Source organism: Gossypium raimondii, chromosome 3 (genome assembly GCF_025698545.1).
Source record: "Gossypium raimondii isolate GPD5lz chromosome 3, ASM2569854v1, whole genome shotgun sequence".
Taxonomy (NCBI): domain Eukaryota; kingdom Viridiplantae; phylum Streptophyta; class Magnoliopsida; order Malvales; family Malvaceae; genus Gossypium; species Gossypium raimondii.
This window is the reverse complement of record NC_068567.1, coordinates 48,858,150-48,883,126: the sequence shown is the minus strand read 5'-3', so window position 1 is coordinate 48,883,126 and position 24,977 is coordinate 48,858,150. Positions and strand designations below refer to the sequence as shown.

The 24,977-nt window shown below is 34.5% G+C and overlaps 3 protein-coding genes across 6 annotated transcripts; 2 read left to right on the top strand and 1 right to left on the bottom strand.

Annotated features, from left to right (window-relative positions):
- LOC105794535 (uncharacterized) lies at positions 1–2,793 on the top strand. Its single transcript, XM_012623749.2, has 5 exons — positions 1–576; positions 1,323–1,479; positions 1,731–1,781; positions 2,004–2,096; positions 2,415–2,793. The coding sequence occupies exons 1-5, from the start codon at positions 479–481 to the stop codon at positions 2,484–2,486; spliced, it is 471 nt and encodes a 156-aa protein (XP_012479203.1). The 5' UTR covers positions 1–478; the 3' UTR covers positions 2,487–2,793.
- A 360-nt stretch (positions 2,794–3,153) lies between these two features.
- On the bottom strand, positions 3,154–8,166 carry LOC105794533 (uncharacterized). Its single transcript, XM_012623746.2, has 11 exons — positions 7,849–8,166; positions 7,519–7,601; positions 7,298–7,433; positions 6,641–7,134; positions 6,504–6,551; positions 6,002–6,176; positions 5,574–5,686; positions 5,387–5,483; positions 5,042–5,261; positions 4,745–4,898; positions 3,154–3,725 (listed from the first exon to the last, which is right to left on the bottom strand). Exons 1-11 carry the CDS (start codon positions 8,048–8,050, stop codon positions 3,309–3,311), a joined length of 2,139 nt encoding a protein of 712 aa, XP_012479200.1. The 5' UTR covers positions 8,051–8,166; the 3' UTR covers positions 3,154–3,308.
- A 4,685-nt stretch (positions 8,167–12,851) lies between these two features.
- LOC105794534 (probable peptide/nitrate transporter At3g43790) lies at positions 12,852–23,428 on the top strand. Of its 4 annotated transcripts, none has more exons than XM_052628452.1 (8): positions 12,852–12,969; positions 13,530–13,628; positions 13,724–13,809; positions 21,740–21,847; positions 22,026–22,070; positions 22,289–22,377; positions 22,931–22,974; positions 23,090–23,428. In XM_052628452.1, the coding sequence occupies exons 3-8, from the start codon at positions 13,789–13,791 to the stop codon at positions 23,185–23,187; spliced, it is 405 nt and encodes a 134-aa protein (XP_052484412.1). In that variant the 5' UTR covers positions 12,852–12,969; positions 13,530–13,628; positions 13,724–13,788; the 3' UTR covers positions 23,188–23,428. The 4 variants fall into 4 exon arrangements, with proteins under 4 accessions (XP_052484412.1, XP_052484411.1, XP_052484413.1 ...); XM_052628451.1 differs by having other exon boundaries at positions 12,852–12,974; XM_052628453.1 differs by lacking the exon at positions 22,026–22,070 and having other exon boundaries at positions 12,852–12,974.
- The last annotated feature ends 1,549 nt before the right edge of the window (positions 23,429–24,977 follow it).

Below are 24,977 nucleotides of genomic sequence, written 5' to 3'. Positions count from 1 at the left end.
TGGTAAAAACTTGAGGTGGATGGAGTAATGGATTGGAGGGGGTATATTCCAGAGATGATTAGGAACAAGAAGTGGCATATTCAGTTGGAACCTTGGAGATGGCAAAGACCGTTAGTTGTTTGTTGACATTGAAAACCCACTGCAAAAACATGCCATTATTTCCCACATTTCGCCTTCCATTCAATTCAAGCAAACCCCTCTTTCTCTTTCCTGCTTTCAAAAGGATTCATCAAAGTCGCCACCTAATCCGCTCTTTCTTCATTCCTCCTATACATATTCCCTTCCCAACATCCCACCTTTGATTTTTCCCCATTTCTTCCTTTTTTTTCTGAATTTAATTATTGGTTTGGTTTTGTTTTGTTTCATCAATAAGATTTCAATATTGCCCCCCTCCCTTGATAACAAGGAAAGAATCTCCATTAAACAAATCAAACCAACAATTAAAATTTGAATGAAATAACAGCTGTTGTCTTTCCCAATGTCTTCCTCCTGGTCCTCCATTCTTACCAATTACCCTCTTATTTCTGCTTTTATTGCCTTTGTTATTGCCCAAACCATCAAGTTCTTCACCTCCTGGTACCCCCCCTCTCTCTATTGATTATATATATTTTTGCACACAGTTGTTTTGGCTTCAATGAATCTTAGATCTTTGTTTGTTTCTTTAATGGGTTTCTTTCTTTCTCCACCTTTTCTATTCCAATATTTGACAATCTTTGAAGGAGTTTTTAAATTGGATAATTGTTGTTTTGATGGAATAAAGGGTCTTCATATTTGTTTACTTCATATTTTGATTTGGTTCTTATATCTGGCTTATGTAATTGTAGATAATAACTAATTGATTTCAACTACCAAATATGCCAATGTCGACATTATTTTTTTTATATATAGATCTTGGGGTGTTTCATTGATTTGATCTGGTTCAGGAATACACCCAAAATTCAGCTATATTTTCAGGCATTTATATATATATCTTCGATTGGGGTTTCTTTGATTTTTCAAGCTGTGATTCTGGTCTGCTCTTGCTTGATGCAATTCCTATTTTGTAATGATAGAATTTTTTTTTAGTTTTAATGCTTTCTTTTACGTTCTTTTCATCACTCATTTGGTAGCATTTTGTTATGAAATAGGGAAGAAAAACTTTGTACAAAGAACCATTTTGGCTACTTATGCAGAAAATTGATAGATTACATAGACTTGGGGGTGGCAAGCTTGTGGAGCTGATTAATATTGTGGCCGTTTTTGCTTTGCTATTCGCACCTGTTATTCTGTACACTTTATAATTAGTTTTGTGGTACAAATGTTAAAGCTTTAAAGTTTTGCAGGTACAAGGAAAAACAATGGGATCTCAAGCAACTAGTGGGATCTGGAGGGATGCCTTCATCCCATTCTTCTACAGTCACTGCTCTTGCTACAGCTATTGGGTTCCAAGAAGGTTTTGGAGGAGCATTATTTGCGACCGCATTAATCTTAGCCTGCATCGTATGTTCTTTTGTTTCTTGTTTTATGGTTGGCTCATACTCTTTGTATAAATATCAAATTGTGTAGTCTGACATGATTTTAAGATATTGCTTTCTTCATCCCTGCTAGTGCTAAGCTAGGTTCTCTTCTAATATCGATTTCTGATACCTGAGCAAAATGCATTATGAGTTACAATCATATGAGTAGGTTTCTCGTAGCACTGTACTGCCTACATCATAGATTGAATTTTGATGTGGTGGATCGATTTGCAGGTAATGTATGATGCAACTGGTGTGAGATTACATGCTGGACGGCAGGCAGAGGTTTGATTCTATTGCTGGTGTTTTCTATTTATATTCTCATTCCATCTCTTCTCCAAAACTCAAGTTTCCGCCATGCCTCTAGCTATCTTTTTCGAGTAATTAGGATATTACGGAAGCTCTAGTTGTATATTGCATTCTCTCTTTACAAAATTTAGATGCATAATCGCTTGGTTTAAACTTGATTTCCTTCATGTATCATTGCCAAAATTATATGTTCTTCAGGTCCTGAATCAAATTGTATACGAATTGCCTGCTGAGCATCCTCTGGCTGAGAGCAGACCATTACGGGAACTTCTTGGTCACACCCCTCCCCAGGTACACTTGCTTAGCAGATTATTGGCAATAATTACTTGATCCTCGCAATAACTTCAAATTATCGAGATGTTATAATCCCTGACTTATTATGTTTTCTTTCGGAACAATGGATGTTTCAAAGGTCGTAATTGCTATAAAATCTGGGTTATGTTTTAACATACTGATCTACATGTGGATGCTAAACAGCAATAATCTCCAGTATATGCTTCTAATAACATCAGGCGCTACGAGAAATATCATCCGATATAGTTGTTCATAATGTAAGAATTATCTACAAGGATAGCTACTTACAATTTCAACCTTCCATTCCCATTCCAGGTTGCTGCTGGTGGATTGCTTGGTATTGTTACATCTTTTGTTGGCTATTTTATTTTCCTGGATGCTAGATAAAAGTTGATGCGCGTGCATGTTATAGATATCATTTGGCAATTGCGTTGATGTTTGAATTTGGACTGCCACACAAGCGAAACTTCAACTCCCCTGACCTTTTCCCCCAAAGGGTGATTTCTCGGATTTGAATGCTAAGCTTTCAGGTGCTTATAAAAGCATGTTGTTACTTAGGAGTTTTAATTCATTTAACCAGTAGCAGTTGCAACTTTTAAATGATTTGTGTGGTCTAATGATGATAGCTTGTTACATGTAAATGGAAACCCTGGGACTTGCTAAATCTGATCAAATGTAAATTGTTTCTGCCGTATATCTCTATCAGTTCTAGGGTTCTAGCACTAGCCTTTTTCATTCTTGACCAATTTTTAGCGTGGTTATTTTACTGGAACATCAACTTATTTGTTAATTTGGGACCTGTGGTTCAGTCGTAAATGATGAGCAATGGCAGTGGGAAATGAAAATCAGAAGCTTTCAACAGTTTTAATGATGGAAATGAGATTATTTTACTTGCAAGCTACTCAAGTTCAGCTTGAAAAACATTTGAATTCGAGTTCAAGCAAAACTGAATTCAAGTATTCCAATGCTGGACTCGACTGATACTCAAGTGTGATTGAGCTTTGATTTTCTTAAGGAAATGTACCTGCAGGTACCCTCATAATATTAAAACAGATGAAGCAAAGGGTAGATCCATTGCAGCACTATTACATTAGAGTTGCCACAAGCAAAATAAGCTCTAAACCCTATAAATAATAAAGAATATTCTAGCTGAGGTATTTTATTTTCATGAAGCAATACAACTGACCGGTATTCCAAGTCTTGGAGTCTTCAACTGTTCATTGACTCGAAACCTAAAACAGTAGAAAAAACTATTTTCATCTTTGAATAAAGATCCCCAACAGCTCTTGACTTTGAACGCCAAGCAATGTGCTCGTCTGGCCTGACTAGAATGGCCCCTTGCTCCGTCATGTGACAAGTACTCCACCATGACGATGAATCCAATGACCTTTTGACCTCTATAACATCTATGTAATTCTTCCAAGGTGCTAATTTTGCTTTGCTCCCAGGCTGAACTCTGGTAACAGTATCAGCTGGCCATAGTACGCATACCTTGGTCGAAACTTTATATTCCTCGGCAACCTTAAAGGCAGCTTGAGCAAGATTATAAGACTCCTCCATTGGTGCTATAATAAGAAGGAACTCGACTTTGTTTTCAGATACAAGATCTAGTGTAGAAATGGTTTCCTGCAATAATTTTAAGCCAATTAGCTAAAAACAAAATTGCAGCATGCTTTGAAATCATCCAGCAATCATGCTTCGAAGTTCATAAATCAATGAAAAACATGGATTATTCACCAACAATTTATCATACCAAGCAAATCATAGATTCTTTACAACTCATAAAGCTTCATCTTTTGTGGTGAATTACCAAGGTCATGTGCTAACTACGATAACCCATTAGCAAAACCATAGAAGACAGAACTACTTTTAGTGTAATTATCCCTGTTCTTAGGGATCAATTCTACTCTTCTATATTGACCTTTAAACAATAACAAAAGACTCCCTATCACAAACTCCTCTAAGGGATTATAATAGTCAGTAGTAATAATGAGAATGATATTGTTGCTATAGCTCTGGCCACGGGTTATAACAGTGATAGTAGCTAGAAGTTATGAAGATTTATGAGTTTTAAAGACCAAATACTGAATACATGATTTGCTTGATATGATATTTGAAGAATTACACATGTTTTCCAATGATTTAAGAACTTATGAAATTCCCTACTGAGATAATAATTATTCTTTAACAGTTAGCATACATGTCTTATTGATCGATTAATGTTATCGGATGATTTTATATGATACCCTGAAATGAGGCTTGATCTGATGTGTGTGTATATTTACTGAATGTGGCTGTTCATTCCTTCCTGTACTTGTACAAATAACCTGAGCTCAAAAATCTAGAATGCAGGAGCCCTCAGATGAACTTAGAATCTACTCTAGTATTGAACATTACTACTTTATTTAAAAGTGTAAACATAATGGAAGTTTCTATTTATTTTCATATGCAAATTTGACTTACGAGAATTTTGTATAGGATTTTATAGAATACTTCTATATGGATGATGGAGAGATGGGCTTTGTGTTATGTCTCAGTGTCAAGATAAGATCACAATAAGCAACTCCAACTTAACAAGCAAATATAAGCAAAAGAAGAAAACAAGAAAAGGCAAAAACCAAAATGAGCATAGTGAGAATATATACCTCACTTGGAAAATTTGATAAAACCTTAACATTCATATGGGGTAGCCTTGACCCTGGATCTGCACAGGGAACATAATCCCTTCTACGACCAGTTGGCAACTCTGGAGCAGGCACAACATCGTCACCATCTGGAACAAGTGCTCCTTCAAGGTATCTGACACCCATGCATGGATTAAGAGAGACACTATACCCATTCTTTAAAAGATTAATATGGTAATAAAAATCTCAGAAATTGTTTAATTCCATCTACTATGATAGTTGTAAGTTTCAATTAATTTTATAAAACAATATTGATACCTAAATCCAAGATCCTCAGCAGGAAATTGGAGTTGAAGGCTCTTTCCTTCTTCAAAAATATGCCTTAGTTTAGCAAGCCTTGATGACCCAAGTGGGTTATTTTCATTTAAAATAAACTCTGAAAGTTGTGAACGGCCAATTGAGAAAATTCCATCCAAAATGGCCTTCTGCATGTCAGATGGTAAAATATAACCAAACCCCTTATTAATAACTTGATGAACTGCATCACAAGCAAAAAGAACAATGATTACTGGTGAGCTGACACCGAAATATCTACCCTCAAAAGATATGCAACGGCTCAAGATAAACAATTGGATTTTCAGCGCAATAGCTACATTAATTTACCGGAATTTGCAACAGTTGGATCAAGACCAAGAGTTGCAGGAACTGCCATTGCTGCTCTGAAGTTCTGAACACTAAGAGCTGTATTGAAAACAGCAATCTGACAATGCAATAAACATGGAAGTCAATGATCAATGAACTTGCAAATAAAATAAAATGAGAAGAAAAGCTAAGAAGGCTGAAGCAATACCGGCTTACGTTCTGTTTCATATGTGGCAAGTATGGAAGTTGGTGCAACACCGTTCAGTAGAGAAGCAATTTTCCAAGCCAGGTTATGAGCATCCTGGATTCCTGTATTCATCCCTGCAGAGTCCATGTTGAAATCCTATAAATAGTTCTTTCCATGCCATAACTAGCATGCAAGGGGACATCACTTTACCAAACCTAATAAGTATTATTTGTGATACAACTATTTTATAACACGCGGAGATTGTGCTACACTAAAAGCCATCACCTTAACAGGTTCTTTCTGTTTACTCCCTCCATTCAACCAGGAAAAAGAGAGAGATTATTTCATAATCAATGTTATAGAGTAGCCAGCTGCAGGTGAGAAAAAATGCCAATCCTGAATGATAGATATGCAGATTTTTCTGGTCAGCATAAATGAGTGCTACTCACCAAAACCACCAGCAGGAGGGAAACGGTGGGCAGCATCTCCACAGAGCATTATTTGATTATTGCCACAAACAAATCTGTCAGCAACTTCAGCATGCATCACCCATGGCTTAATGTCAATCACATCTATATCTGAAAGCTCTTGACCAACCAATTTGAGTATTAACTTCTTGCATATCTACAAAAAGTTGCAAACTTCAAAGAAATTGCTATCAAAGTTTGTGAAGTGGCTGTTATTTACGCATTGTATCTTATCAAGTCAGCCATGCACTTAATTTAATCAAGATGTCCATGTAAGCATATCCCATAAGGCCTAAATCACCTGATAAGTGATAACTACCAGAGAAAATTATACTACAACGAGATACATTACTTTTTAGTTTTCTATAGCTTATTACATTTCCAGTCCCAATGACCTAAATTGGCGGAACTAGCCAGTGCCCCTTAAATGTAAGCTATTCTTCATTCAACTGGTATTCTCCAAATCTAAGGTGAAAAGAAATACCTCTGGGCTGAAATCTTCCAGGTTCTGTTGAGGAGGATAGAACGGGATCTGCAAGATGATGATCAATAAAACATATTCAGTATATAGTGCATTTTAAAGTAACAGAGATACTGAATATTTCCTAAATCCTATAATACCTGTAATACAAATTCCCCTTGAGTAAGATCATGAGCAACAAGAACCCCAATAACTTCGGTGTTGAAAATGAAGAATAGCATCCCAGGCCTCTCATTAAGCAGGTATCTTCCAAGGTCTTTGCTCCAGAAATGAACACTCACAAGCTTTTGCAAGTCTTTTTCGCCTTTCAAATCTATTCCAACGAGCTTCCGTACCATACTTCCAGCACCATCAGCGCCAATAAGAATTTTAGATTGAATTTTTCTTGTCAACAACTTACCTTCCTTGGAAAAGGAAACAGTTGCAGTAACACATTCATCAGTTGTGTCAAAGGAGACACACTCATACCCCATCAAGATTTCCCCTCCCCTGAGTGGCTCATGATCAAGGCTGTCAGGACCTTCTAACGTGTGAATACCGAAACCAAGATTCTCCAACAGTTTAACAAGTAACCTAGTTAACTTGTATTGCGAGAAGTGTGCAACAGAGATTGGACTAACAATTTTTTCAAAATCTGACAATGGATGCAGAATAGTCTTTAGACAACTATTCCATTAAAATAGTAATAAAACATGCATGAAATTTAAGAAAAAGTGTTAAAACTAATGGAGCTGAGCTGGAATCAGCAACTAGCAAGCCTACAATATATAAAAACTATGGAGTCAATCGAATCGAACCTTGAGGATGCATATGGTCCACTGAACCTAGGATAGAGCCAGTTAGTGAAGTACAATATATGAATTTTCTCCATAAATCTACAGGTGGTTGTGACCTTTGAATCTCCTCTGCTAATCCATCCAATTTCCGAAACACCTAACAATGAACAGTTACTATTAAGCTCAATATACCTCCACTAAACATATTACACTCAAATCTTCCATAGAGAAATAAAACCAACCTCCATAGTTCGATTATTGATAAAATGAGCTTGTGGGTGCTTTGAAAACCCCTTGTTTTTCTCCAAAACCGTGCATTTTATCCCTACAAGGCATCACTAGTCACTAGCTACATACTTTAAACATATTAAAAGGAAAAAAAAATTCATAATGAGTTGCATTGATCGACCTAAAAATCGATTAACAAATGGAAAAGGTGAATTAACGTATAAAAGCACTATAAACAATTAGACAAGTTCCATGTAAATGAACCTCATAAAAGTTGAAAATGTGCTCTATTTACTTTGGTTTATAATGAAAAAAGAAAGAAACTTTTAGGTTAAAGAAGATACCAAATTTGGTGAGAAGGACAGAGAGAACGAGGCCAACAGGCCCTGCACCAACGATCAGAACAGGAAGAAGAGAGTCATTGCTGTTGAGAATTTTGGTGTCTGAGAAGTCTCTCCTTTGAATATAACCATAAGGGTGTAATCTGATTCTGGGTTTGGTTCTATGGAGGAGGTTAAAGCCCTTGATAAACCCTGAAACCCCCATGAACAAGAAGCAGCTGAACCTGAAGCAAAGTGGGAAAAACACGAGGACTCGAGTTCTTTAATGACAGTTGGTTCGGTTTGCAAAATGCTGAGTTTTTCAATAGTGTTTTTTCTGCAGGTTTCTTTGGGTTAGCCCAAATCAATCTTTTGGTGTTTAGGAGTTCAGATTACGAACCCATTGCATTTGCACCCAACCCAGAGTGGTTATGATTTTCTTTTAGGGTGAATATACATTTTGGTACCTGAACCTTCAAGGTTCAATTTGATACTTAAAGTCTTTTTTGGTCTAATTTGATATCTGAACTTAACTTTTGGTTCAAATTAGTACTTGAACTTGGCTTCATAGTTCAAATTGTTTCAAATAAGTCATTTACTACTAATTTGGACCAAAAAGTCAAGTTCAAGTACCAATTTAAACCAACAAGCTAAGTCCAATCACCTAATTAGACCAAAATAAACTTTAGGTACCAATTTGAATTTTAAAGCCAAGTTCAAGTACCTAATTGGACCCAAAAACCTTAGGTGCTAATTTAAACCTTGAAACCAAGCTCAAGTACCAAAATGTATATTTGACCTTTCCTTTGTACTTTAATGTTTTGGACAGCAATGCTTTTAATTGAGACCAATAAATATTGGGTGCAATGCCAAGGGTCATTGCACTTCCAATAGAAGAATGAGATTCAAACTTTGAAAATGACATTATTGAGAGAGACAACTACAAGCCCCAAACATAAACAATATAAATTGACATGAAAAATCCAAAAAAAAAAGGTTTTAATTTAAGGGTCAACTACCAAAATAGTCACTTTTGTTTGCCTCAGGTTACATTTTAGTCACTTATGTTTGAAATGTTACATTTTAGTCACTTATGTTATCATTTATTACGAAATTGCCACTTTGCTGTTAAGATTTGTTACCTTGCAAATGACAATTCGACATGGCAGTTAAAATGGGTTTAAAATACATAAATATTTTAAGGGTAAGCTACCAAAATAGTCACTTTTGTTTACCTCAGGTTACATTTTAGTCACTTATGTTTGAAATATTACGTTTTAGTCACTTATGTTATCGTGTTGTAACATTTTAGTCACTGATCGTTAATAGTCGTTAACAATGTAATGGTAAGCTAACGTGACACGTTAAATCATCATTTCAAATGAAAATTTTAGGTTAAATTATACAATTGTCCTTATATTTTTTTCATTTTGAGTAATTTATTTTTCTTCTTTTATGTTCTTTGAACTTTTCTTTTCTTTTTTTCTTTATTTTCCATTTTCTTCTCCTTCTCCCTCTGTCTTCCTCCTTTCTCCATTTCTTTTAACGAAGTTTTTCTATGTTTTTCATTTGTTAAAATTAGTCCTTATACTTTTTTTTATTTTTTAAACAATTTATTTATTTTTATTTCTTTATTTTCCTTTTCTTTGTTCCCTTTATTTTCTCTCTTCTCATATTCTTCATTGCAAAAGCATAATCTTTGCCCACCAAATAAATCAAGTCCTTGTTTCTTTCACATGATTCCTAAATTGAATTTCACTCAAAACTGAATATCAATCATTCTTAATCAAATCGAGATTTGCATATATCCTAAATTTAAAACAAAAATTGAATCTAACTAATCAATATAAAAACATATCATTAATCAAATCTAAATATAGATTGGATTCTTTGTATTCAAAATAATTTTTTCCATTTCCAAACTTCTACAGAATCGTGTAGATTATTCATTTCCTTTTCTTTTATTTTTTTAATGAATAAATTAAGCAAACGATAAAATTGATCTAAACATTCTTGGATCCCAAGCAAGCTTGATTGAAAACCAAAAATGGATGAACTAAAGAGAGCATGGAACCAAACTAGTTTGGGTAAAGTTGATGGTAAGTTTCGTATGGTTGTCATTTTAGTCATTGAGAGTATAAGCTCGTTTGTAGAATCTATGAAACCATGTAGTTTCGAGAGGACGGGAATGTTGTAGGTAAGATAGATAAGGTGGTTATGGAGGTTGGTTAGGAGGTTAGGGGAACGAGCTCGGGAAACTTTGTTGAGAATGAACTGTCATAAGTCACGACTGGTGAGGTCTTTAAGTGAGGCAAGCTTGTAGACTAGGTCATTAAGAGATCCAAATTGGTTCATTAAAGTGATGATGGATGATGAGAGTTTGTAATTGTGGGGTGAGAATATACGAAGCAAGTTTTATTTTGGTTTCAGCTTTCGCTTTTTCTTTTTTTTCATAAACATAAAAAAGTTCTAACAAATGGAAAACATAGAAAAATTATGTTAAAAGAGATGGAGAAGGGAGGAAAACAGAGGGAGAAGTAAAAGAGAATGGAAAATAAAGAAAAAAAGGAAAGTTAAAAAAACATAAAAGGAAAAAAAATTAAATTTCTCAATAAAAAAAATATAAAGACCAATTGTATAATTTAACCTAAAATTTTTGTTTGAAATAATGATTTAATGTGCCATGTTAGTTTATCGTCACACCGTTAACGACAATGGGTAAACTACCAAAATAGTCACTTTTGTTTGCCTCAGGTTGCATTTTAATCACTTGTATTTGAAATGTTATGTTTTAGTCACTTACATTATTGTGTTGTAACATTTTAGTCACTGAGCCGTTAATTACCGTTAACGATATAACAGTAAGCTGATATGGCACGCTAAATCATCATTTCAAATAAAAACTTTAGGTTAAATTATACAATTGGTCCCTATATTTTTTTCGTTTTGAGTAATTTTTTTATATTTTTCTTTTTCTTTATTTTCCATTATCTTCTGCTTCTGGTGGAAGTCGACACCGGCACCAGTAAGCTGATGGGGCGACGTCGACGCCGGAATCGAGAAGAAAGTCATCGTAGAAGAAGAGAAAGAACAACAAGAGGGGGAGAATGAGAAAAGCTATCGCTGCTAAAATATATATTGGGATGAGGGCTCACGATTGTATATTTTTTTTAAAAATATATTAAAAATCAATAAAGTTATTTTAAAAACTATGGGTGGTTTTGGATGGGCGGTGCGTTTACCCGCGGTTAGTGTAAAAATAGCGATGGCGGTGAGATTAGATACTGTAGCGTGAGACAAAAAGTAAGCTAAACGCACTGCACCGCACCTAATCGCCCATCCAAACCCACACTATTTCTACTTTCTTCCCATTTTCCCTTCTTTTTCCCTATTTTCCTTCATCCCAATTTCTTTTCTTTTATTTTTTCTTCTTCCCTGAATGAATCCTAGCCATCACCGTCTACAGTTGTTGGAGCTCCAATCAGGCACCACCAGAACACTCCTCTCCATCACCTCTCTTCAAACGTCTGTGTCGATGGTGCACAGTAAACAATTTCATAGTTGCAATCCTATTAGCAGTAGAAACAATTTCACCTGGTTTTGCTGTTCTGGATGCCTCGACAGCATCACTAGTGCTGCCAAGTGACGACGACTTAAAGGCTCCAGGACCCATGAAGTCTTTAAGTGGAGAGCCACCAATAGGTGCAATTGAGAATATCAAGCATAAAAAAATTGTACAAAACCAAAACAAAAGGGGAAAAAAAAGATCTAATTCAAATATTTAATTTTTTAATGCCTAAACAAAGCTAATTATCCTTCAATTTCTTAGCCTAATTCTACCATAAACAAACAACCAAAACAAAAGGGGAACTTGGGGATTTGGTTTCGTCCACTGATTGAGACCATTTAGGAAACACCGTCATCGGCAACTTGGTTGTTGCTGTTGCCGCCATTGTTGTTGTCGTTGAAGAAGGAGAAGGAGACAAGTACCATGAAGGAATTTGGGGATTTGGTTCTAGTCCACGGATTGAGACCGTTTAGGAAGCACCATCGTTGTTTTATTCTCCGTCGTCGTATTAGTAGAATGGGAAAAAAGAGAAGGGATCTCGTCGACAACTTGGTTGTTGCTGCTGCAACCATTGTTCTTGTCGTTGAAGAAGAAGAAGAATGAGACAAATCATGAACTATATTTGATTTTTTGTGAGTTATGTTTTAGCAGCGACATATACCGGGCTAAGACAAAATGAAAAAATATAAGTCTAATTGTATAATTCAATCTAAAATTTTCGTTTGAAATAATGGTTTAAGGTGTCACGTAAATTTACTGTTACATTGCTAACAATAATTAAGGGTTCAGTGACTAAAACATTAACATTTCAAACATAAGTGACTAAAATATAACTTGAGACAAATAAAATGACTATTTTGGTAGTTTATTCTAACAACAATTAACGACTCAATTACTAAAATGTTACAACATATTAACGTAAGTGACTAAAATGTAATATTTCAAATGTAAGTAATTAAAATATAACTTGAGTTAAACAAAAGTAACTATTTTAATAGTTTACCCATATTTTAAATATATAAAAAAATGTTTTTCAAAAATATAATAATAAATTTAAAATTTATATTAATATTAATAAAAAAAATCCTCCACCACTCCGTCCCCCCACTTCCCCCCATTCATCTTCTCCGCCGTCCCTTCAGCTTTGGTTTTTCATAATCCAACACTCTATCTTGGAGCAATGGGATCCTTAACTATGTTACACTGTGCTTGCCTCACTGTTCAATCCACTTCTTTTTCTTGACTATTTATGGACTTCCTATTTGTTAAAAGAAAAAAAATGAAAACTAAGTTAAACCAGAAAGCAAATTCAAAGCTTGTTTGGTTGGGGGGAATCAGTATGCATTCCCCCTATTCCCTGGGCCCACCACCAAATAGACATTTGGTTGGGTGTAATCGTATTACACCTCTATTGCCTTTCGTGTCTATTACTGATATTGGTTGTAATAGCTATTCTGAGTTTGAAGCGGCGATTAGGGATTCCCCACCAATTCCCAATTTTATTTTCCGTTTTCTGCCCTCATCCTCTCCCGACGTTTCCCAATTTTTTCCCTTCCAGATTTCTACTTCTTCTTCTGGTACGGTACGCTTCTTTTCTTCTCACATTTCTTTTCTTTTCTCCAGATTTCTGCTTCTTCTTCCAAATTTTTCCCTATTTTTCTTTTCTTTTCTTTTCTGTTAAATCGATTTTGATTTTGATTTTGTTTTGCTTTTGCTTATGCTCAAATCTGGAGTATTTGTTTTTGTTCTCCTAATTTTGATTCGTTTCTAGCGTTTTCCATTTGGCTTTTCTTTGTATTGCACGTTCGATTGAACAGATGAAAATTTTTTCATTCATCATGTTCTATTATTTGTTTATTCTATTGCATGTTTGTCTGATTCTATTGTTTTCCTTGTTGTGTTTTGCTATGAGAGTGAGTGAGTGTTTGCTGGTAAATCTGCAGAATGTGATTTTAATATAGAGGGAAATACAGTGAACGTGCTCATCTTTGCCTTTCGAGTCTGAAACTAAAACAAGACTCTCACGCTTTGAAGACAACATGATTAGTGTGTTTTTCCTCCGTTTCTGTTTATGGATTATCTCTATTGTTTTGGTTCATGTTTTGGTTTTTGTTAAGTTGATGTTTTCACTTTGCAGATATTTGCAGATATTTTTCACTTTGGGCAGTTAGTGATAAAAAATATGGAGGATTAAGTTTTTCATCCCAAGATGTTGGTGAAGTTCTTGCTATCTCTGGTATATCCATAACTTTCAATGTTGCAATAATGTCCTATTTGAATTTTTCTTTTCAGAAAGCGTTAGTCTAATAGCATGCTTTCCGTCATTTCCAGGATTTGGTCTTTTACTGTTTCAACTGCTGTTGTATCCACCAGTTTAGAGACGCCTTGGGCCTCTCATGGTTACACGCCTTTCAGCTGTAAATTCTTACCTCCACATCACTGTATTCCTATACTTCTTTTCAGGTTTTTTATAATAATATTATAAAAAAATAAAAAATAACCAAAATATTATAACTTTTTTATTTACCAAAATATTATAATTATTTTTATTATTTACCAAAATATATCAAAAAAATAAAAACTGCAAAAAGCTGCACCGAAAATGACAGGAGCCTGATCAGGCCAATACTTGGCGGCACCAAAGGTGCCAAAGCCATTGGTGGCACCAATGGTGCCAAAACCATTGGCGGCACCAATGCCATAATAGGGGGGTCGGTGGTGGAGGGGAGAAGGAGAGGGAAAGAAAGAAAGGAAGGAGAGGAAAGAAAGAAAGGAAGGAGAGGAAAGAAAGAAAAAGAAGGAAAGAAAAGGAAAGGAGAAGAGAAAAAAAAAAGAAGAAGAAGAGGGAAGGAAGGAAAAAAAAAGGTAATTTTTTTATAAATTTAATTTTTTGTAATATTTGTGTGTTAAAATTTATGTTATGTACATTATACGTATTTTATTATTTTATTTAGCATATATATTTTATGAAATATATTTAGAATGAAAAAATTAATGGTATGTACATTGATGTTGATTAGGATTTTTTTTGAAATTTACTTAGGAAGTTGAAATTAGTTATTTTAGGAAAATAGCATTAAAAGTAAAATGATAAAGAAATATGTTTAAGAAAACATAAAATATGAAAAGAAAAAACGGAAATTGTATATTCACGAAAATAATAAAATGCGAAAAAATGCGAAAAATGTACATGTAATAAATTTCAAACATAATGAATTGAAATAATGTAAAATTATAAAATTAAAAATTACGATATTTTTAAAATAATAAAATGCGGATAAAAAATACGAACAAATGGTCAAGTAAGAGTGTATTAGTAAATTTTTAAAAATTCAGAAATAATTAATACAAATAATTGAAACAAAATGTACTGAAATAATATAAAATAATAAAATACTGAAAATAACATATTTTAATTTAAAGTAATAAAAATCGAGAAAATAATAATACGAGCAAAGGGTAGGGAAAAGGTTTTTTCGAGTTTTTACCAAAATATTACAAAAAATAAAAAATACCAAAATATTATAAACAATTTTTTTATTTACCAAAATAATAGAGGAAAAAAAATAGGGTGATGGAGGGGAATAAAAAATCAGCACCAATGGAGAGGAATAAAAAGGCGGCACTAATATGTGGCTAATTGCCTTTTAATCCCTCCTTATTTATTATTTTCTTTTATTCCCCTTCAACACACTAAATTAATAAATTTCAAACATTATGCAACTGAAATAATGTAAAATTATAAAAGACTAAGTTTATGAGATTTTTAAAATAATAAAATGCGGAGAAAAATACGAACAAATGGCGGAAGTAAGAGTGTATTACTAACTTTTTTAAAATTCAGAAATAATTAATACAAAATATTTCAAAGAAAATGTACTGAAATAATATAAAATAATAAAATACGAGAATAATATATTTTTATTTAAAGTAATAAAATCGAGAAAATAATACTGAGCAAAGGGCGGGGGTAAGGGTTATTTTCTTACACCAAATTAATTTAAATAACACACTAAATTAATAAATTTCAAACATTATGCACTGAAATAATGTAAAATTATAAAATTAGAAATTATGATATTTTTTAAAGGAATAAAATGCAGAGAAAAAAATACGAATAAATGGTCGAAGTAAGATTTTTTTACTAAATTTTTTTCAACTTGCAGGCATCGCAATGGCTCGATTGATTAGAAACGATGAACACATATCTGATGCGGCTAATAACGAGGTATGATTTTTTATTTGTTAATCACGAGTTCTATTTATTTAAAAAGGATATACGCAGTATATACAAATAAATTATGTTATCGTAATATTTTTTCTGTAATTTAACACTATCAGGACTCGTTCCGATTATTAAGGGGCCGTGTGAGTGTTTTAAAGAAAGCTCCGGATGCACGATTGATGTCGTACTTGGAGCTAGCCGAATTTGGGTCAGTAGCATTGATCCGGTCCTCCGACTTGCGCTTTGATTTATTATCTGCGCTAGTGGAGCGGTGGCGCCTGGAGACCCACACTTTCCATTTTCCTTGCGGGGAGTGCACGGTTACCTTGGAGGATGTTGCATTGCAGCTTGGGCTCCCAATTGACGGGAGTCCCGTAACGGGAGTATCTTCATTTACCGATCCGGCTGCACTTTGTTATCAGCTCCTAAGAGACTCGCCACGGGACGGTGAGTCATATTTTTCGGCATAAAATTTACATGGCTGAAAGCCAAAATTGGACAATTATCAGCGACCGCCACTGAAGGTGAGTTGATGTGCGTTGCTCGAGCGTACATCATGCATATGGTAGGGGTAGTACTCATGCCTGATGCAAACGGCGACAGTGTGCATTTGATGTACTTGCCCCTGCTAGCTGATTTGTCCACTGCTAGGTCGTATAGCTGGGGTTCCGCCGTCCTAGCAATGCTATACCGAGAGCTTTGTCGGGCAACAAAGCCGGATGTGCGCGACATCGGTGGATGCCTCATACTGCTGCAGTCCTAGACACTTTATCGGCTGCCGTTTTTGGCATTCGTTAGTCACCAACCGTATCTGTATCCACTGCCACTCAGGTGATAAAATATAAATTGTCATTATTTGTAGTCATAATATATTGACTAATGTTACCAACCCTAAACCCTATATTATTTTTTGTAGGTAGACTGTTCGTCCAGGCATCGGGAAGTCGTATGATGTCCGAATATACCGCCTCATGATTGAACAACATGCCCGGGAAGGGGTAACCTGCTATTCTAATATTCATGACATCTATTCTATTTCTATATCTTACTCACATGTTATGGCTCTAACTTGTTACAATGTTATTAATCATGCAGTTTATATGGATGCCATATCGGAGGCCGAAAATTACAAATGTTGTACCATTGTCTGCATACGTTGATTCCCACATATGGTGCACTAACGCACAAATTATCAATTTCAACGTAGTCATGTGGTATCACGGAGACCGGGTGTTACGGCAATTTGGATGCATCCAACCTATCCCGGATCCGCCGTGCCAGTTGGAGGAAGTTCACGGCATGACAAAGAGAGGAAGATTTCAATTGAATTGGGGAATTCAGCACCGGAAATTTGTGGCACTGTGGAATGATAGATTGCGTCGAGTACCTCAGATGGTTATGGCTACCGACCCGCAACCATCATTAGAGTATATACAATGGTATTATGGTTGCGGGAAGCCATATTTACTTAGAGGCCAATCGACTGCAATCCCCCCGCACGTACAGCAAGTTGGGGGATCGGACGCAGGGAGCCCGGTGGATCCGGATCCGATGGCATATTATCCTCCGCAACCAACAAATCTCGAGCAGGAGCCCTAGCCAGATCCCAAACAGTCACAGTCAAATGTAGATTCACATGGCTATCGTCCGGATTTGGCGGTCGGTAACTATTTTCTGAGCTTCACAGAGGGCGAATACGCCTACGAGTATGAACTGTTTGGATCCTACCCGCTGCAGTACGGTATGCCCGGCCCGTCCGACCCGTATCCGCAGCATCATGAGACTCATTCTGGTTCAAGTTCGTCGGCAGCGAACGAGCCACAAGACTTTTCCTCTATGTACGCCACACCCCCACCTGCACCAGATGATGATGTTGGTCGTCGCCCAGGACGTGATCGTCGACCTCCGCATAGGTATACCCCCAGGACAACACCATCGAACCATCAATTTTAGGGGTTTAATGCACTTTTTGTATAAATTTAATATTTCTAATTTAATTTTTTCTTACTTCTGAATTTTTTTGTATAAATAGAAATTATTTTATTTATTCTTGGCATTAAAGCTGAATCCAATTATGAATGCCTCAATTTTCGATATAATTTTAAGCATTCCAAATGCGCACATGGTATTTTATAACTTAATTTGAATACAAATTGGATACAATTTAAGCGTAAGCATAAGCCGAATAATAAAAATTATTTCAAATCAATTATACTTTTTATAACAATATGCATAAAAATTTTACAGCATTGGGTCAATTCCGACCCGATCCGGACGACTGTCCAACATGAAAGTTTCGGTTAGGGCATTTACTCCGACTATAACTAATTAACCTGCATATTCCACAACGCTTTCCGTCTGATTTCTCCCTAATGTCCATCTCATTACGGATTCTGCTTGACTGCGGACGACCCCTTAGATTCCTCTGTAGCCCTCTGTCTGGGAGAAGCTCAAAAGTCATCGGCGGCACCTCCCACGTAGATAGGTCAGGCAGGACGGGGAACTCATTCTCCTAGACACGCAATGTGCGCTCCAACGTGTACACATCATCGACATATTGTTCAGCATCAAGGTTGACTTTAGCACACGCTGCCACGACATGCGCACAGGGATAATGAAGTGTTTCGAACCTCATGCACTCGCACCGTCTATTCCGGAGATCAACTCCGTATGACCTAGTTGGTATACCAGGTCGACGACTGATGGTCTCAGTAACTCGAAACGTTTCCAGTCGTCGTGAATATATTTCCACGTTCATTGACCTCGCCAACCGATGGTTTACGACCATTGCATCCCTGACATGTTCGATAAACACATGTCCCGCCTGAATCTGGTCGACTTGCTGCTGACCCATTCTTGGCATCAAAGTAGCCAGCCTGTAGAATGTAGCAGAAAATACCGATGCAATCGGAAGATGAAGTGTTTTCAACAAGACAGCGTTGATCCCTTCCACTAAGTTTGTGGTCATTTGGCCATAACGAAAGCCCTCGTCAAAACTTTGAGCCCACTGCCACGGCTCTATTGTGCCCAACCATTGTCTGAAAGATGTGTTTGTCTGCCCCACCATGTCACTCTCAAGTCGGATCATTCTTTGCCGGAAAATATGTGGCTCTAACTCGTATGATGCATACGTATTAAGGAAAAATAAGTTCTAGTAAGTCGATAACATCAAACATTACAACTTATATTGAAAAGATAAGGTTATCATTTACCCATTGCCACGACTTGTCTCTTCCAGTCTGCATTCTTATAATCTTTATGGAAGTTAGACGCAATGTGACGAATGCAGTAAACGGATCTTCACGGCACACCGGAACGCCTAATAGCTGTAATTAAACCCTTCCCTCTATCGGAGATGATGCAAATGTTATCGTTCCTAATAACATACCTCTGCAGATTTGTGAGGAAGAATTCCCAAGACTCCATATTCTCTTTATCTACAATAGCAAATACTATCGGGAGTACGTTTCTGTTACCGTCTTGAGCAACTGTAAGAAGTAGGATCTGTGTATATTTTCCATACAGCCAGGTCCCATCCACCTGCACAAGTGGCTTGCAGTGGGGAAATGCCCGCACACATGGATCGAACATCCAGAACATCCGATGGAAAATCTTTTTTGCCGGCTGTAACTGGTCATCCGGGCCGTAATATGGCCTTGTCTGCAACTCAATCACAGTCCTCAGTACGTACTCTCGCATAGCAGCTATCCAACTTTGAAGCTCGTTATACGACGAATCGTAATCCCCATATAGTTACTCATCGCCATCTGTTTAGCTATCCATGCCTTTCGATATGAGACTCGATACTGGAATAGTGCTTGCATTTCGGCAATCAGTACTGAAAATTTAATGGTCGGCATATCCTTCACCATTGGCATGATACACGTACAAATAGTTTTCGAATCAAGTTTTCTATGATCTTCTGTCATACGTGTTGATGTGCATGTATGAGGACCAACAAATTTTCGTATCTTCCACATCTGAGAACTTCTAATGAATGCAGCTCGTACCCACCAATTGCAGCCTTCCGCTGCCTTCCAACACTCCCCAACATATATTGTCAGAGTAGACACGGAGACTTTATAATCCACCGATATATTCATGCTGTACCATTTAATGGCATATACGCACTCTTCTTTACAGCTGAATCTCTGGCCTATGAATAACTCCTCATCAGATGTTACAGCCAGCCTGCGAGGATGAACTATTTCAGGGTACTCCGGGAACTCAGCTACATACGCTGCGTCGGGGTCTATGAACGACATGTGTGGCCCAGAATTATTGTGTATCAAAATACACCGCATCTGCTCCCCGACCGAAGAAGCGTTAATACCTTCATCATCAATATCATCAGGTACATCGTCTACATCGGGATCACCGTCACTATCGACCTCTTCATCCCAATGACCGCCACCACCTTCTTCTTCGCCAGCACCTTCTTCTTCACCACCAACCATATCAACATCGGGTGTAATATTCAGGTCGATACCGATCCCACCCATAGTTGATTCACTATCAACGTATGATATTGGAGCTACCATCCATGGTTCTTCAGCCCCGTCTTCTTCATCAGATGCATTAACATCTTCATTTTGCTCCATACCGACTAACTCAGCAAATAAGTGAATCGGTGCATTCTTCTCACTCACATTCCCACAGTAGAAATCGACCATTGTCTCCACGTCTTCGTCGTCTACAAGTTCCATTTCGACGAATTTGACCGAATTTGTCGAAACTGGAAACTTGTAGAAAATTTTTGATATCCTTCTCCCACAACGTTTAAGAATTTTTGCATTACTCCTTGCTTTCATTTCATCGAACGATACATTTCTATTAAATCTCATTGCTATTTGTTGTCGACATTCAAATACACATCCAACACTTGTTGTCAAGATGACTCCATCGAAATAAACGCATACAAGAAACTTAGCATCCATCTTCAATATTTAATCTGTAAAAAAAAAAAATCTCATAAAATTCTTGAACAAGTAAATAAATTACTAATCCTAATAACTAACACAATAATAATATTAATAATTTTATACTCAAAATAATACACACTAAAATTATTAATTAGGGTTTTACTAAAATAATAACTAACTAACTATAATAATAATACTAGTTTTTACTAACTAGTTTATATTGGTAAATAAAATAATAACTAACAATAATAATAATACTAGTTTTTTACTAACAATAATACTACTAAGTTACATCTTAATACATCAATAACATCTTAATACTAACAACAACAACAACAACAACAACAACAACAACAACAACAACAACAATAATAATAATAACTAAAACTATCAATTTGAGTTTTATTAATCTTAATAACTAACCTAAAACAAAAATATTACAAAATATACAAAACAATAACAACAATATAATCAATTATTTTTTAAAAAATACATTCTTTTTCTCTTCTCTTTCTCTCTTTTTCTCTTCTTTTCCGCAACACCTATTTTTCTTCTTTTTTTTCTTCTGATTTTTCTCCTTTCAGCTGGACAGAGGTCGTGTTTATAACACGAGTAGTGCCGCTAATCTGTATGGCTCCATTGGTGCCGCCAATGGCTTTGGCACCATTGGTGCCGCCAATGGTTTTGGCACCTTTGGTGCCGCCAATGCCATTATTTGATCAGCTCTGTCATTTCGGTCTTGACTTTTTGCGGTTTTTTTGTTTTTATATATTTTGGTAAATAATAAAAATAATTATAATATTTTGGTAAATAAAAAAAGTTATAATATTTTGGTTATTTTTTATTTTTTTTATAATATTATTGTAAAAAACCCTTCTTTTCTTTGGGTTAATCTATAGATACACCTTTTAATTTTTAACCATTTGGCACCTAAAGAGAAAAATAAAATTTATAAACAAATTATTATATTTTGTTTTCATCAAGTAAATTAAACCAAATTGACTGATGTTGTTAAATAAAATGCTGACCTGTAACTTCATTGACCAATAGTAAATCCTCACTTCTTGGATCAATGTTAGAAAATATTTGACTTGACTTATGGCGGATCAGTATTGGTTAAAATTCCACATCACCATTTTATGTGATGGATTTTTTTTTTAGTAAAATAGCTAGTTGATGCTACTTTTTTGTAATCTTTAGGTAATATCAATTCCATTGTTGTCATGTTTCCCCCATATAGCAATGCTTTCAGGGGTAGTCCTACATTTGGTGATAAATTGTGCAGCCATATTAAGAAACACTCTATCTGTAAGTGAATCTAAATCTACAAATACATGGAGAAATTTCTGGTTATGAACTCCAGGTTCTGAATCCTATGAATACACTGAAATGAATCAGACACGTTTCTTTTAAACTGTTTTTCTTTCTTTGTTCTTTTCGGTTGAAACCGTCTGATTTATGGGGAAAATTCATTGGTATCGTGTAGGTTTCACTTGTTACTGGATTATTCATATTGCTGAACAATGCAGTGGTAATGTTTTCTGCCCATATTTTGTGAAATATTTCATGTTAAATCTATGTTGAACCCTTCATTTTTCTTTTCAGACATGGGGGTTGACATACAACCCTCCAAATACATAGAAACACTGAGAAAAACAATTGTATTAATTGACTTTGATTGTATATACATGAATTATCATTCCTATCTCTGGTTTCAACATTGTTTGTTTATTCTTTTTCTTGTTTCAGCCTCAAAGTCAGAGAGGGGCTGCTAATGCCATTTCAATAACTGCAATGTCTATTTTCAAAGCATTTGGTCCAGCAGGAGGAGGAGCGCTGTAAGTATCTTTTTTCTTTCCATTTTCTGTATGTATTTTAGCTTTTTATATATGAATCACACTAGTCTATTCGAGCAGCAAAATCTGCACAGTTCAGCACTTTCAATTTTTACAAACTGACAATGCTTTTGTGCCACAATATCGTCGACATATTCGAGATTTTGATGGAGAGGTCTTAGTTTACATTGTTGATAAAACGCTGAACTTAATTAATTCTTAAATTTCAAAGGTCTTGAAGGGCCAAATGCGAGGGCTTCTTATTATGGTTGATTATATTGTTAAAATGAAATCTATAGAACCTGAACTAGGTCAAGTTGATGCATGTGGTCACCCTTAAAAAGTAATACAGTAGATTTAGTGTTCGATTCCTAGAATGTGCAACATCTTCCCTTAACCTCAAGCCGCAACCTTTTTTATACTCCTTGTTTAGAGAGACAAAACCAAAGATTAATTCAATCTTAAATTTAGCAAGGCCAATTTATATACCAGAACTACTATTTTCTTTTGACTCAATAAGGGTCTTATCAACCTTTTTTCGTTCATGAAAATGTAGATTTTCTTGGGCACAAGAGCGACAAGTTGCCTCTTTTCTTCTAGGTTTGTAGTTGAATCCTAATAATACAGCTTCAAAATAGGCTCGGATCGATTTACTATATATACATGTGGGTATTTAATACAAGACATTTCTTTGATTTTTGGATTTTGAAAACAGGTGATCAAATGGTTTTCTTTGCGCTAATCGTGATTCAATTTATTGGATTGCTATTGACTTTCAAGCCCTTTCTTGTTGAACCGTACCAGAGAGAATAGCATCAACAATTATTTTTTTAGTTCACTTCATCGGTGTTCTAATCATATGAATCATTGTTGATTAGTGAATTGACCCGAATAAAGTTTGTAACATTTGGAATGGTATGTCATTATAATGTTCTAACTTTTTGGTGTTGAAAAACTGTATAACATATGGATTATGAGATAGAATTTCATGTAACCTTTTGTTAATATATGAATATTATGTTTATGCAAAATATAATTCTCAAGTTATTTATTACTGTTAATATTTTTTATTGTAGAATAATTAAATTTTTGTTTCACTAATGATATTTTAGCACATTAAATATGTATTGCAATTTAAAAATAATAAAGTAGATTATTTTAAATTATATTTTAGTATTATATATTATGATTTTAGTAAATTCATATAAGAATAATTATATTGAATTTTATTAAATTATATATTTTATTAAATTATATTTAATAATAATTATTTTAAATTATATTTTATAGTATTATATATTATGATTTTAGTAAATTCATATAAGAATATTTAATATTAAGAATTTTATTAAATTATATATTTTTATTAAATTATATTTAATACTAATTATTTTAAATTATATTTTATAGTATTATATATTATGATTTTAGTAAATTCATATAAGAATATTTAATATTAAGAATTTTATTAAATTATATATTTTATTAAATTATATTTAATAATAATTATTTTAAATTATATTTTATAGTATTATATATTATGATTTTAGTAAATTCATATAAGAATATTTAATATTAAGAATTTTATTAAATTATATTTAATAATAATTATGTTAAAATATGATTAAATCATTTATTATTTATATTAATAATCTTATTAAAATTTAATAACAATAACAATAATCATCTACCTAAAAAAAATTCTGCTAAGGCTATTCTAGTCATTTTAGTTTTTTTCCTTATGCTATTACAGCATCATTCCATTCAACCAAACACAAGAATACTATTACAGTTCTATTCCATTCCATTCAACCAAACAATTGAGTTACTATTACGCCTCTATTCCATTACACCTCTATTCCATTACAGCGAACCAAACGTGCCCTCAGTTTTCAAATTTGCTAAAGATTAAAAGAAAACCCCAAAAAAGTTCATAGAAATATGCTAAAAGCTTTAAAACTATGAGAATTATGTTAAACTAAATTGAGTTTACCTTGACAGATGGATCTAAATTCGTCAATTCTTCATGTTGTTCTTTGGATTCAACCATCTCTTTCTGCTTAAATTCCAAACAGAAGTTCCACGTGTATTTTTTTTAAGAAAAAAAAGCAAAAATCGATGTTGTTTAACTCTACCATTAAGGAAGAGCCAAAGCCGAGAGGGACAAGGGAGAAGATGGAAAGAGGGAAAGGGAGTGTAACATCCCCATCCGATCCCATAAAAGATTCGGATAAAGGAAGTCACATTACAAAAAAATTCAGAACTTTTCATAGTATTTAGACTCTTAATTTACCATTATTACACTTAATTTCAACCTTTGAATTTTAATTTTGTGTTCGATATAAAAATTTATACATATATTCACCATCCGGACTTATTTCATAGCCTTAAAATTTAATTTTAATTATTCTCACTAATTCTTCAAAAATTTATTACACAATTTAAACAAATATTCCAAATCATGTACAAATTATAACAATTTTAACTTATCAATTACAAATTTCTATTATTTAATTTCATACATAATTATTTATCAATATTTCATTAAAAATATAAAATTATTATGTCCAAATTTATAACTAAATGTTTCAGGATTGACAAGA

Bases quoted from the DNA above. Each gene is read 5' to 3' on its own strand.
- LOC105794535 (XM_012623749.2), top strand. From the start codon at position 479: ATGTCTTCCTCCTGGTCCTCCATTCTTACCAATTACCCTCTTATTTCT. The intron at 577-1,322 runs GTACCCCCCCTC...AAAGTTTTGCAG, and splicing joins ATCAAGTTCTTCACCTCCTG to GTACAAGGAAAAACAATGGG. The intron at 1,782-2,003 runs GTTTGATTCTAT...TATGTTCTTCAG, and splicing joins ATGCTGGACGGCAGGCAGAG to GTCCTGAATCAAATTGTATA.
- LOC105794533 (XM_012623746.2), bottom strand. From the start codon at position 8,050: ATGGGGGTTTCAGGGTTTATCAAGGGCTTTAACCTCCTCCATAGAACC. The intron at 7,434-7,518 runs GTTGGTTTTATT...GTTCATTGTTAG, and splicing joins TCAATAATCGAACTATGGAG to GTGTTTCGGAAATTGGATGG. The intron at 6,552-6,640 runs GTATTATAGGAT...ATCATCTTGCAG, and splicing joins AAGGGGAATTTGTATTACAG to ATCCCGTTCTATCCTCCTCA.
- LOC105794534 (XM_052628452.1), top strand. From the start codon at position 13,789: ATGGTTACACGCCTTTCAGCT. The intron at 13,810-21,739 runs GTAAATTCTTAC...TGTAATCTTTAG, and splicing joins TGGTTACACGCCTTTCAGCT to GTAATATCAATTCCATTGTT. The intron at 22,071-22,288 runs GTAATGTTTTCT...TTCTTGTTTCAG, and splicing joins TATTGCTGAACAATGCAGTG to CCTCAAAGTCAGAGAGGGGC.